General features: G+C 43.2%; 3 protein-coding genes across 3 annotated transcripts; all 3 read left to right on the top strand.

The window, feature by feature from the left end:
• Positions 1-2,924: 2,924 nt before the first annotated feature.
• Positions 2,925-7,290, top strand: LOC110189867 (frizzled 2). The gene has a single exon (XM_020960088.2). The coding sequence runs from the start codon at positions 2,925-2,927 to the stop codon at positions 5,022-5,024; it is 2,100 nt and encodes a 699-aa protein (XP_020815747.2). The 3' UTR covers positions 5,025-7,290.
• LOC147643568 (uncharacterized) lies at positions 5,052-7,290 on the top strand. The gene has a single exon (XM_086834475.1). The coding sequence runs from the start codon at positions 5,052-5,054 to the stop codon at positions 5,400-5,402; it is 351 nt and encodes a 116-aa protein (XP_086690601.1). The 3' UTR covers positions 5,403-7,290.
• Positions 7,291-10,339: 3,049 nt separating this feature from the next.
• Positions 10,340-13,736, top strand: nan (transient receptor potential cation channel subfamily V member nanchung). The gene is made up of 7 exons (XM_020960722.2): positions 10,340-10,898; positions 11,225-11,451; positions 11,517-12,310; positions 12,370-12,596; positions 12,651-12,802; positions 12,864-13,395; positions 13,449-13,736. The coding sequence occupies exons 1-7, from the start codon at positions 10,500-10,502 to the stop codon at positions 13,620-13,622; spliced, it is 2,505 nt and encodes an 834-aa protein (XP_020816381.2). The 5' UTR covers positions 10,340-10,499; the 3' UTR covers positions 13,623-13,736.
• The last annotated feature ends 271 nt before the right edge of the window (positions 13,737-14,007 follow it).

Raw genomic sequence — 14,007 nt, 5'->3', positions numbered from 1 at the left:
TCTCGGCCTGAAGAAAATGGTAATACTCGATTTCCTGCTAAGCATTTCATTACATTTAATTCGGGGAATGTTCCCTGACTCGAGCATTCTGTTAAGAGAAACCTGTATCCACATATGTAGTATTTTTTTATCTGTAATAGTTTTAAATTTCAAATTATGGCACTCCAACCTTGACGTATGACAGCCACCGGATTCTTTTCGGTTTCCATCTGCCATCTGAATTTGTCATCCGAGTAGGAGGCCATTGCGCAATCATCTCCACAACCGATAGACGCTCCATCTAGATAGATGTACATATATGTATATTCGTTGAATGCATTTGCTGTAATCGATAGCAGTCGACTCACGCCTGGCATTGTTTCTCACGATCCGATTGCCGATTGCCTGCTGCTGCCCACATTTCGATATTGGATTTCAGCGTTTATTTTTGGCGCTACCCTCGAGTTGTAATCACAACACTTTGGCTTGGGCCTGGTCCTGGTCCTGGGCTTTCGCCCTCAATCCAGCCCAGAAACATTTTCCGTGGCGTATTTACTTAATTATTTTCAAGTGCTCGGCAAACATTTTAACACGAAAAATGTTTCACGAAGAGCCGCACTCGGCAACTTATTTTTCGGGGGTGTTGTATTGGCCGAAAAAGGGAACTCCGGGGGGATGATGATGATGGACGACGACTAACGCACACAAATGTTATTAATTAAAATGTCATTCGTTCAGAAAAACAATGAAAGGACTTTCAGCTGCGAGAAATGTAAAGTGTAAAGTGTAAAGTGGGGGAGGAGGAGCAGCACAACAACTACACTTTATTCGCAGCTGCCGTTGACAGTTTTTCCATAAAGCTTTAAAGTCTTCAGACTTCAGGCTCTCTAGTCCGGACCACACGCAGCTGAGATCCCGAACTGAAAACTGAAAACTGAAACCGAGACGAGATGGCCGCAAAAGCCACAAATATGTATGTCACTTGACACTTGCTTAAAACTGTATCTCGTAGATAAATTTCGTGACTTTGAGCACAGAAGCTGCTGGCGAGTAAATTGCCCTTCACTTGGGTCTGTCCAGCTGTCAATTTTTGGGAGCAAGTATCTCTGGCCATCTACGTGTATCCTTTTCTCCATTGGAGCAGCATCTTGGAGCAGCTGCCAGGGGACTCGACCGCAAACCGCTGCCATCGACATCGGCAGCTGCCACGCCGTACATATATATATATAAAGAAAAAGGTGTCACCCATGTATACATATAATGCTCACTTAGTATCGGGAATGAGCCGAGAGCGGGACTCAACTTGATGGGTGGCTTTACAGCCTCCATTTTGAGTGCGCCGCAAGTGAGCAATTGTCTTGAATTAATTTCTGCCTCATCACATCCAATCCATCAGCGTTTCACACCCTTCTTCAGATGGAGAGCCAAAGCAAACACTTTCATCAAGCACACACTGAGAGAAAATATAGTTTTTTCTTTTAATTACTGATAATTATTAGTAGAGAGTAGAATACATTTTAAGAAAATCTAAACATTTACTTGTAAGGTAACTAATTTGGTATTAATTAAATATAGATAACAGGCTTGACTTTATATCAGACTAGACGTAGTTTGTTTAAGTAAGCTTAAACTAGTTCAAATACAATCTGATTAGCAACAAACTTGGTTACCAATCGGAATTTGTCATACACTGACCTTAAAATTAAAAGAATTCATTTAAAACCAAACATTTAAAATATTGTGTAGGTGGGTAGGTAATTATTTACATGATATAGGAAATATATATTTGGAAATCGTTAGATTTTGTGTAGCTTCATAAGTAAACATTGAACATGAAATTCAGGAATCAATATCAATATCAACTAAAGAATAGTTTCTAGTCAAAGTAATTCCTTTTAAATTAGTGTATTTTTGAGTTCAGAAACTGAATTTTAAAAGATGTACTATTTTGTCAAAGATACTTCATGAGACCTATAGTATTTACCTTATTTAATCATTTAAAATATCGCACTATATACTATACTTTTCTTTCTGTGCACTTAAACCAAGCGCATGCAGCCAGCAGACGCCGTCAAATTTAATAAAAATCACTGATTTTGATTGATGCGCCTCTTGGTCAGCAGCAGCAGCAGTTCCAGAATGGGAATTGGACTCGGAATCAGTACCAGAATCATCAGCGGGGACAGCCCGGCAAACGTCAGCAAATATTGGCAGAAGGGTTGACAATCGTTGAGGATTCAGGGGAGTAGTATGAGTATGAGTATGAGTAGTGAAGAGGGGTGCCTGGGAGCTGGCGACTATGGAAGTGAATGTGGGGTTGGAGTGCCGAGTGCTTGACATGTGACATGGACGTGTCGTCCAAGTGTCGCTCCGCTCAATTGAAACAAATGAAGCGCAAAAGTTCTCGGGAGAGAGACCAGAAACAGGAAAGAGCAGTTACCACTTGTCGACGCTCCATCCGCGATCCATTATAAACGCTATTGCTATTTCACTTACTTCAGCTCTGACGTCTGTCGGAAAATCTAGAGTTGAAAATCAGTTGATTTTCGGCAGTCGGGCAGTTAAAAGCTACATTAGATGTGGGTCCTTAATGTGTTGCTCCAGTAAGAATCATAATTCAGGATAAACATTCCATTATAATCTAAATATTGTATTATTATAAGATAGTTTGTTATAAGGAAGGATCCCTAAATAGTCAACTAATTATAAATCTTTCCTCTTTTTAATTCCAGCTAGGCCACGCCGTTTGTCGAGCGTTGACAATTTGACGCTGAGCTGACTGTCTGGAAGAAAGAAAACTCGCTTTTCCGGCTCTCTCGAGGCGCCTCCACGCGGAGCGAGGTGCAAGCGCAGAGAAGGATAGAAAGGTGGAGCTCGGCACCACCACTACGGCACAACCCGAGGGGTTCCAAGTCACCCAAAAGAACTACACTAACACGCACAAAATGAGCCACAATCGACTGAAGGTCCTAGAGCAAGGACACGCCCTCACACTCGTACTCGTCCTGATCCTGACATCCTGCAGAGCGGACGGACCGCAGCACAGTCCCGACCATGGTCTAGGCATGGGCATGTCCGGACACGGCCTGGACGCGAGTCCGGCGCCAGGATATGGAGTTCCGGCCATACCAAAGGATCCCAATCTGCGGTGCGAGGAGATCACCATTCCCATGTGCCGGGGCATTGGCTACAACATGACATCCTTTCCCAACGAAATGAACCACGAGACCCAGGACGAGGCCGGCCTGGAGGTGCACCAGTTCTGGCCCCTGGTGGAGATCAAGTGCTCGCCCGATCTCAAGTTCTTCCTGTGCAGCATGTACACCCCCATTTGTCTGGAGGACTACCACAAGCCCCTGCCCGTCTGCCGGAGTGTGTGCGAGAGAGCGCGCTCTGGATGTGCACCCATCATGCAGCAGTACAGCTTCGAGTGGCCGGAGCGCATGGCCTGTGAGCATCTGCCACTCCACGGTGACCCCGACAACCTGTGCATGGAGCAGCCCTCGTACACGGAGGCTGGAAGCGGCGGCAGCTCGGGCGGATCAGGAGGCTCCGGCAGCGGCTCTGGATCGGGCGGCAAGCGGAAGCAGGGCGGAAGTGGCTCTGGTGGAAGCGGAGCCAGCGGCAGCGGCGGCTCCTCGAGCAGCGCCAAGTGCCGCGGACGCAATTCAAAAAACTGCCAAAACCCCCAAGGAGAAAAGGCAAGCGGAAAAGAGTGCAGCTGCTCGTGCCGCTCCCCACTCATCTTCCTGGGGAAGGAGCAGCTCCTGCAGCAGCAGGCGCAGTCGCCAATGATGCATCATCCGCACCACTGGTACATGAACCTCACTGTGCAAAGGATCGCCGGCGTTCCAAACTGCGGCATTCCGTGCAAGGGTCCGTTCTTCAGCAACGAAGAAAAGGACTTCGCCGGCCTCTGGATAGCTCTGTGGTCGGGTCTGTGCTTCTGCAGCACGCTCATGACCCTAACCACATTCATCATCGACACCGAAAGGTTTAAGTACCCGGAGCGGCCGATCGTCTTCCTCTCCGCCTGCTACTTCATGGTGGCCGTCGGCTACTTGTCCCGGAACTTCCTGCAGAACGAGGAGATCGCCTGCGACGGCCTGCTCCTGCGAGAGAGCTCCACGGGTCCGCACTCCTGCACCCTGGTCTTCCTGCTCACCTACTTCTTCGGCATGGCCTCGTCCATTTGGTGGGTCATCCTCAGCTTCACCTGGTTCCTGGCAGCCGGCCTGAAGTGGGGCAACGAGGCCATCACCAAGCACTCGCAGTACTTCCACCTGGCAGCCTGGCTCATCCCCACGGTGCAGTCCGTGGCCGTGCTCCTGCTGTCAGCCGTGGACGGCGACCCCATTCTGGGCATTTGCTACGTGGGCAACCTCAACCCCGATCACCTGAAGACCTTTGTGCTGGCCCCGCTCTTCGTGTACCTGGTGATAGGAACCACCTTCCTCATGGCCGGCTTCGTGTCCCTGTTCAGGATTCGGTCGGTGATCAAGCAGCAGGGCGGAGTCGGAGCCGGCGTCAAGGCGGACAAGCTGGAGAAGCTCATGATCAGGATTGGCATCTTCTCGGTGCTGTACACCGTCCCGGCCACCATTGTCATCGGTTGCTACCTGTACGAGGCGGCCTACTTCGAGGACTGGATCAAGGCCTTGGCCTGTCCCTGTGCCCAGGTGAAGGGACCCGGCAAAAAGCCCCTTTACTCCGTGCTGATGCTCAAGTACTTCATGGCCCTGGCCGTGGGCATCACCTCGGGTGTGTGGATCTGGTCGGGCAAGACCCTGGAGAGCTGGCGCCGTTTCTGGAGGAGACTCTTTGGGGCGCCCGATCGCACGGGTGCCAACCAGGCGCTGATTAAGCAGCGTCCTCCGATCCCACATCCCTACGCCGGATCCGGGATGGGCATGCCGGTGGGATCGGCGGCGGGCTCGCTGCTAGCCACGCCGTACACCCAGGCGGGCGGCGCCTCGGTGGCCTCCACCAGCCACCACCACCTGCACCACCATGTTCTCAAGCAGCCGGCGGCCAGCCACGTATGACATGGAGAGTCGGGGGGAGCATCGACCATGGGCGGCGGCACCCTCGGCGGCGGAGGCGGCGGCAGCACCATCGGGGGCGGCACCCTGGGCGGCGGCAGCGTGCTGGGTCACGGCACGGCGATGAGCAGCAGCACGGTCGGCATGGGCCCCTGTCCTCCCCCCGGCACCATGATGCACGGAGCGAACGGTGGCAATGGCGGCAATCCGGGCAACGTCTACGGCAATGGCAACGGCAACGGCGGCGTGGGCGTGGGCGGGCAGAACACCGCCCCGGGATCCGTGATCGATTCACGGGCCGTCTCCGTGGTGGTGACGCTGCCGGGCGGCCCGGGTGCCCAGCATCCGGGTCAGGCGCTGAGCGACTACGGTCCCATATAGTTAATGGTACGCCCGGACACCGCGCACTGGGTCTCGACCAGCAGCTTCAGTCAGCTGTAGCCGCTCAAGGTCGTCGAATCGCACGCCCGGCCTCTGTCTCACTCGCACACTTAGGCTCTCGCTTGCACACAGTCTCTCTCTATATATCTCCTTCTCCTTCTCGGTCTGCATCTTCCCTATCTCTGTCTCTTTCTCTAGTTAGCAAAGGTTTGAAGCAATGCCATATTAATTCGTGTAGCCGTAGTTTGTTTATTAAGTGAAAAGCGCAACAAGGATCCTGTTTCTATTACCAATTTCAAGTATATTCTGTGGAATTTCAATTTTATATTATTAGATTCCATTTGATCTTGAGTTGATCTTGAGAAAGAAATTGATTTAAATGAAGGTATTTGGATTGGCATTAGAAACAGGGTCAAAACAAAGGCTTTATAATGACAAGATGGATAAGGATATACTTTGAAGTAAGCAAATGCGTATAAATGCGTACAGATCTAGAATGCTGCTTTCTGTGCTCTTTCTTTCTGGGTTTTCTTACCAAAGTTTCAAGAGAGTCTAAAGTGGCGTTACTCACCTTGTCATTATAAGGTCCTTGTTCATAAGAAAGCATTTTAGATGCGGTAAACAACCATTCTGCATACAAAGATTCTAGTCCAAAAAAAACCTTTGTCTTCAAAAGCAGATGAGCAGGTGAGCAGAGCTTAGGCGTTGCGAGTCGGAGATTCTCCTCCAATATATATTCGATTAAATCCAGTTGACGAAGCGCGTTTGTTCCACCTACCGTTCGCTGCTTTCCTATTAATGAAAATAATTTAAAAACACACACATACACATTTTTTTTTTGTTATTTTCCCTTCTACGAACACACTTTCCTCAACGAAATAGACTGAGAAACGCAAAATCCAATTAAGTAACCGCCACGTAGAGAACTCGGGGGTAAAGTTAGGAGCGGAATCTGCCCACACTGCCAAGTCAGAGCCACGAGCCATATTTCGAAATTACAACTAACTTTTAATCAAACTAACTACACTATTAACCTTAACCTAAAGATAAACATTAAACATAACGAACGCAAGCAAAAAACAAAACAAAAAAATAATGAAAACATTACAAAAAAAAGAAGGAAGGAAACACATTAAATGCCCGTAGGAAGTTAGCTGCGATTTTAGGGTTGTCGCATTATCAAAGAGCAGGCGGCCAGTGTTGCCAGAAACCATTTGTAAATTATTTAACCTAACCTAAGGCATTATCGAACACTAGTTTTTGTAAATATTTTCCAATCGCGCCTAGTTTGTAGTCGATCTTTTTTTGTTGAGAGATGAGGAGAACCGTGGAATTAATATAGTAACTTGCATTTCAGCATCAAAAGCAACTCTGCATTTAAGCTCAAACATTGAATTTAATTTTTACAAAAACCCAAAAAGCAAAATACTACCAAACCCGTATTCCCCATTCTCCAAACTAATATATGAATAATAAATAAAATTGCCAACTTTTGCAGCCATCGCAGGGCATTTTTGCATTTATAAAAGCAGCAAAAGAAAACGAGAAATTGTATAAAGTTTAAACATTTATATAAGAGTATTAAATTAAATGTAATCCTAGTTGTAAACGAAAACAGAAGAAAATGAAATATCTATCAAGCATTAAAACCTATTGTCTTTAAATTTAATATTTATATTACGTGGTAGAAGCAACAATTTAACTGTTGGCATTTCAAACCATTTCAATACGAAACAAAACAAAAGGACGAATGAGGATGTTTGGAAGTATATATATTATAAAGTATATGATATAGCTACAACTATGTGTGTAATGTTTTAAGCACCTATAACTACTTCTATAAACAAAAATACGAAAAAGCTGTAATAAAAAAAAACATTATACAAAATATTACTTTCTTATTTATTTTCTTATCGTTTCCACCTTATGTTTTTATGCATGACGAGTAAGTATTTTTCGTTGGTTAATTTCGTGACATTTTTGGTTGATTTGTAGCCTTTACAAGAGAGTCCCTCAAACACTTATACGTATCATTAAAACGAAGCTCTCCAAGTTAAGCAAGCAAAGCAAAAGATAATAACAAAAAAAAAAAAAAAAGAAAAAGAGTAAACATTTATTAGCAAATTTTTCTACACGACGTACAATGTTTAATATACAATATAATAAACCCAAAACCCAAAATAATGCAACCACTTACGCGTACTATTTGATGTTGTTAATAAGCTTAAACAAATATGCTAGCTAGTAGCGTTTAGTTTAGTTCCCTAAGAATGTGCGGAAGGACCCGGAAGGACCTATGCAGTTCTCCTTTAGTTCGTGGCGTACATAGCAAACGCTTTTATCTATACTTACAAATATTAAAGGCTAACGAGTGTAACGAATATACGTAAATGGAAAAAAAAACAAAATGGCAAAATGTAAAAATAATTAATGCAAATATAGTTCTGTTTAAGCGAATCGAAAATATTTTCCGTTGATTTTTGTGATTGAGAATTCATTTACTAAATTGATGAACAGAAATTGATTGCAATTTGCGAATGTATACGATTTTTTAATTTTAAAAAGAAAGAACGAAAGAAAATATTTCATAGCGGAGTGGATTTTAGATTGATAGGTCAGCTGGATGGAAGGCTGGACGGTGATTGATGGATTAGTGGAAGTTACACGGCAACCAGAAACTTGACGTCAAGCGTAGTTGTGAATTGTATTTTGTGAAATGTAATTTAATAACAAAATAAACAAAGCCCAAAGCAAATATATATACAATGCATATTTAAATGAATCGAACGTGCGCACAGAGGAACTGGCAGCAGAATTCTCTAACGAAAATTCATGCCGACATTATTTTATTTACAAGGAAAATGCATTTTAAAGATATAAATCAAAACAGAGCGAGGTAACGTTGTTGATTGTGAATTCACTTTTATGCACACATAAAAACATATAGCAGCAACAATACAAGTCGAGAATCAAATGCGTTAACAACAACAACAGAATATACGAAATGCAGCCGCAAAAACAATAATATTAAATACATTTGTAATTGAACAAGAAAAACCATTTAAAATAAAATTTAACAACATAACAAATCGACTTTACTTGGGTGGGAATGGGTAGATGGAGGTGAGAAGAGCTGGAAAAGGATAAATCTTATATTCCAGCCAAAGCTTAAGGCTTCTTAAATTATTTTTTATATTTATATTTTTGTTTGAGTATCATATCATATAATTAGTGCGATGATCCGCTGATTTTACCCTGCTAACAATTTTACTGTTTTTATTTTGCAATTCACTTTCCGAGTTAATTCGATTTAATTTTTTTTTTTAATTAAATCGTATATAATACCACCAGTTATATTTTTCTGTTCATTTTCCAATTGTTCTAATTGGAAGTGCGATTGGGGGCCGCAACAAGGCTATTTGAACTTAACATTTTTATTTTATTCAAAATATGCCATGACGGTTTTTGGGTCCTGAAAACTATGGATGCGCAGTTTTTATTTAACGAATGTTGTTTATGTCTTTATATTTATCTTAAAATTGATCACGTTTTTACCAAAACATGAATCAATATCAAAACTTTTCATCTAATTATTTCTTGCATTCTTATCTTGTAATTATTTAGTGCTTATTACTATTAATTTCCGATGCGGTAATTAGAGGACTTAGGAAAAAGTTATTATTTTGAAAGCAATTGTTTTCTAAACGTTTGTCAATTTTACATAAATAAATAAAAATATAAAATATTTATGGCACTAGCCATACTAGGCATAGATTATTGTTTGTTATTTATAAAAATACATGTTAAAAGATTAAAAAAAAATTAGATAGAAAGTTGAAATTACCAAATTCCCTTAACAAATAATATTTTTGAATTAAATTGATGAATGTACAAATGTAAAATTGATGAATGTACAAATGTACTTATTACCATAACCATTTATCTCTATCGAAAATTAGAAAATCATAGTACTTCCTAAATCGTAATAGAGTTTTACGGTTGCATTTTTACAATGTCAAACAAAAATAATTATATTCGTAAAATGTAAAAATAAATAGATCTAAAATCCTTGAACTAACAAATATAGAATAAATCCCCAATAATATGCTACGCAATTCAGTTTTACAAATGTAGCATACTTTCAGGGTCCATATCTTACATAGAACGATATGTGAAAAGCAGTGTACCTATTGTTCCAATTGGAAAAGTCAGTCTTATTAATATCCCTATTTGAAGAAGCAGTGCGATATATTTATCTGTTTTTAATAAGCAGTTCTAAAGCAGTATAAAGCAGTTCGAAAATGAAGCAGTTCCGGGGCTAGTCGTGTCAAAAACCGGATGTCGATAAAGGGGTACGAAATTTGAATTTGTATTATTCTTTCGAAGCGATGCAGGAGTTCATTGGAAATATATTTTAACACTTTGACACATGTAACAAAATATATCTCAAATAATATTTCCATATAACTGAAATGGAATTTAAACCAATTCCATGCTTTTATGAAAATGTTATCTTCAAATTGAAAAGTTTATATTATACGCTGATACCTTTTGACATATCGCCAAAGAGACAGACATGCGAATCCAAATAGAATCTAATGAAGATACTGATCAAGTATATGTATACTTTTTGAAATCGGTATGGCTTCCTGTATACATAACTCATGATTGCCAGTTAGTTATAATACCCTTTTTTCGATACCATATCTTGTATAAAAAATGTATCAAATCGTTCGATTTCCCCTTAAGAAATCACCACCATCTAGGTAGACATTTGGTGTAAGAAGGTGCCTGCTTCGTAACAAAACAATCCAAATAAACAAAGCGGTGAACTGGACTTGTTGAGCGGGTGCAACAGGTCAGATGTCCTAGCAACGCAGCACAAACAGCGTAAAGGAGCTCAAGTTCAGCTGTTGCATTGGCAACGGGCGTGCGACGGAATGTTTAATCGATAGCCACCAACGGACAAGGACCACGCCATAACAAACAGCAAATTCCAAGAGCAGCCAGTTCCTCCAGCAATGTCGCGCTACAAAAAGTGATTGGTAAGCGTAAAAACCCAGGCTAAACTGAGCGCACAAGGATCAGGATCGGATCATGGGGAATACGGAGAGCAATGTGACCAGTGGAGTCAAGAAGCAGGCGGGAGTCTCCACCCAGGCCCTCTACAAGTTCGTGAACCTCAAGGGCGGCGGCCTGCTGGTGGACATGATGAAGAGGGCCTGCCAAACGAAACAGTTTGCCGAGATCGATCACGCCATCAAGACCAAGGTGGAGCCCTTTCTGTACAACAAGGGCGCCGGACGATACTTCCCCATCTCAAAGCTGGTCCTGCTGCGGAACAGGGATCGACCCCGCACCCGCCAGCTGCCAGAGATCCGGGCCTTAGAGAATCCTGATGACGACTTCAACATCCACGACTACTGCCCGGAGGTGTCCGAGGCCGAATACATCTCCAATCCGAGTGCCTATCGATTCGTCTGCTGGGATCTGAATGTGAGTAAGCTGGGAAATCTGCAAGGATTTAGGTTAAATCAGGTCATTTGATTTGAAAGTGTCCTATTCCTATATTGATTAACCGAAACTACATGACTTTTGAGAGACAAATTGCCAAAATTTCAGTTACCTTGCATAAATTTCAGGCTTATTGACATCATTAGTGTAACAACCGTAACAGTTTGACTATATACCAAGATCGCTCAATAATTGCAATTGCATTGCTCAATAAAATATATATGAATTTGATGAATTTAAGAGATATTTAGACTTTAATTTTTTTATTACTTATACTTTATATTCTCATTAACTATTCTCCATTTCAGATGCGTGGTGCTGTTGGCGAAACCATCCTCCATTTGTGCCTGTTGAACGCCTCTTCGCTGCACGCTGATCTCGCCAAGCGACTGCTCAAGTTCTATCCAAAACTCATTTTGGATATATACATGAGTGACGAGTACTACGGAGAGAGTGTCCTGCATATAGCCATTGTAAACGAAGACCCGGCTATGGTAAAGTATTTGCTAGATGCTAATGCCGATGTTCAAGAGCGGTGAGTTTAAAAACAACTCCCTCAGTTGATCAATTATTAAAGTAAATTTCTATTTAACTTACCAGCTGTTGTGGCGCCTTTATGTCAGCGGAGGACACAAAATTCTCCCGCACAGATTCACCAGATCATGAGTACGTGGCCCTCTGTCCCATGACCAACTACGATGGTTATGTCTATTGGGGCGAATATCCCCTAAGTTTCGCCGCCTGCCTTTCGCAGGAGGAGTGCTTCCGGTTGGTTTTGGCCCGAGGAGCCGATCCTGACTTCCAGGACACCAACGGCAACACCGTTCTCCACATGCTGGTCATCTACGAAAAAATCGAAATGTTCGATGTGGGCTACGAGGTGGGATCTAATATCCACGTGAAGAACATACAGAATCTCACTCCCCTCACCTTGGCTGCCAAGTTGGGCAGAGTGGAGATGTTCTTTCATGTGATGAGCATCGAGAGGGAGATTTACTGGCAATTGGGAAGCATCACTTGCGCCGCTTATCCCCTTCTGATGATAGACACCATCAACGAGGAGACCGGCAATATCAACAAGGACTCTGTTCTGAATTTCGTGGTGTTCGGGGATAAGCTTGAGCATCTGGAGCTGCTCGATGGAGTGGTCATTGATCTGCTCAAGACCAAGTGGGACACGTTCTGCAAGTCTCGGTTCTATAAGCAGTTCTACATGTTCGCCTTCTACTTCCTGATCTCGCTGTTTAGCTTTATTTTGCGACCAGGACCGGACAACAGCGACGAGGAGGAGGATGGAGCCAACAGCACCACGGTTAAAAATGATCTGTACAGACAGAATGGCTCCGAGTCCTTACACCGTCAGACAAAAAGGGGATCTTTGAGTACCGAATACAGTATGTTTTGTGGAATATATCTGCAGTATCAAATAATATAATAATTTACACCTTTTCAGAAACCTTTTGGTTGAACTTCACCGATTACTATGATCCCTCTGAGGTTGAGGTCCTGCCTGCCTGGTGGGAGAGCTACGCCCAGTGTCCATTGATGAATCTCGAATCCGATTTGGCTAAGCTTCGAATTATGGCGGAACTAATCAACTTTGTGGGAGCAATCCTATATCTTCTGGTGGCTCTACGCGAGGCTCGTTTCTTGGGCTACAAAATGTTTATTGAGAATTTGGTAAGTGCATCTGTAAATTGAAATAAGAAGTTGTGTATTTAATGCTTTCTTTAGATGACGGCTCCTTCGCGGGTTATGTTTCTGTTTTCGTGTGCCCTGATGATGACCATTCCCTGGCTGAGAGTGTCCTGTCTCACCGAGATCGATGACCATGTGACTGTTGTGATAATGCTAACCACTGCTCCCTACTTTCTGTTCTTCTGTCGGTGAGTTGTGTATTCCAAATATAAACTATTTGTATATCATTTAACTATATATTCATTACAGTGGCTTCAAGACCGTTGGTCCCTTCGTAGTGATGATATACCGCATGGTCATGGGAGATCTGTTGCGATTCGTCTCCATTTATTTGGTGTTTGTGATGGGCTTCTCCCAGGCCTTCTATATAATTTTTCTGACCTTTGACAACCCATCGACACCGGAAGATCAGGATGCGGAATCCAATCCGATGCCCTCGCCCATGGAGTCCATAGTGGCCATGTTCCTGATGTCTCTTACCAACTTTGGAGACTACTACGGGGCGATGGTGTCCACGCAGCACGAGTACGAGGCAAAGATCCTGTTTTTCCTTTTCATGGTGATAGTGAGCGTGCTCCTGGTTAACATGTTGATTGCCATGATGGGAAATACCTACCAGAAGATCGCAGAGATCCGCAACGAGTGGCAGCGTCAGTGGGCGAGAATCGTCCTTGTGGTGGAGCGGAGTGTCCCGCCCGCCGAGCGATTGAAGAACTTTATGCACTATAGTCAACCGATGTCGGATGGGCGACGGGCCCTGGTTCTGCGCCTGAATATGACAGTAGGTATACATTAATTTTTAAAGAACAATCACAGTAATACAACTCATTTTAGGACGAGGAGAAAGAGGAGATGAAGGAGGTGCAGGAGATGAAGCGCATTCATCAGCGATTCTCCAACAAGCGGCAAATGGAGAGGGAGGCCCGTGCTCGTCGGCGCCAGCAGGAATACGAGAAATTCTTTGGCGCCGCCCCCAAGTCCGATAGCTCCGAAAACAATAACTTTTAATGTGTAACTAGAGAAGCCAGAGTCACTTAATTAGTTCAAGTTTTATTGAGCCTTGTTAAAATGTATTCGTTTTATGCAATAAATTAAGAGTCTACATTGCGTTTCACAACCAAAGCCAAGTTTAATTTTTAAATTTAAGTTTTGCATTTCCGAATCGAGTGTTTGAAGCACTTGCCGCTTCAACTTCTATCACAGTCATTGACACATAATCGATGACTTATTTAGGGGAACTCCACAAATCTGTGGCACAAGTGTCAATGCATGCGAATGACAGGATGCCCAAACAAACAAATATCGATATCAAATTCACTCAAAATAACATTTAACAAAATCAATGTGCTTAAAAAGTTTACCCCCAAAAAAGAGGAAGACTGAAAAAATGTAC

The sequence above is a fragment of the Drosophila serrata genome, unplaced genomic scaffold, assembly GCF_035046125.1.
Source record: "Drosophila serrata isolate PLE 108 unplaced genomic scaffold, ASM3504612v1 contig_272, whole genome shotgun sequence".
Lineage (NCBI taxonomy): Eukaryota > Metazoa > Arthropoda > Insecta > Diptera > Drosophilidae > Drosophila > Drosophila serrata.
Note: the sequence above shows the minus strand (reverse complement) of the source record. Positions and strands in the feature narration are given on the sequence as shown.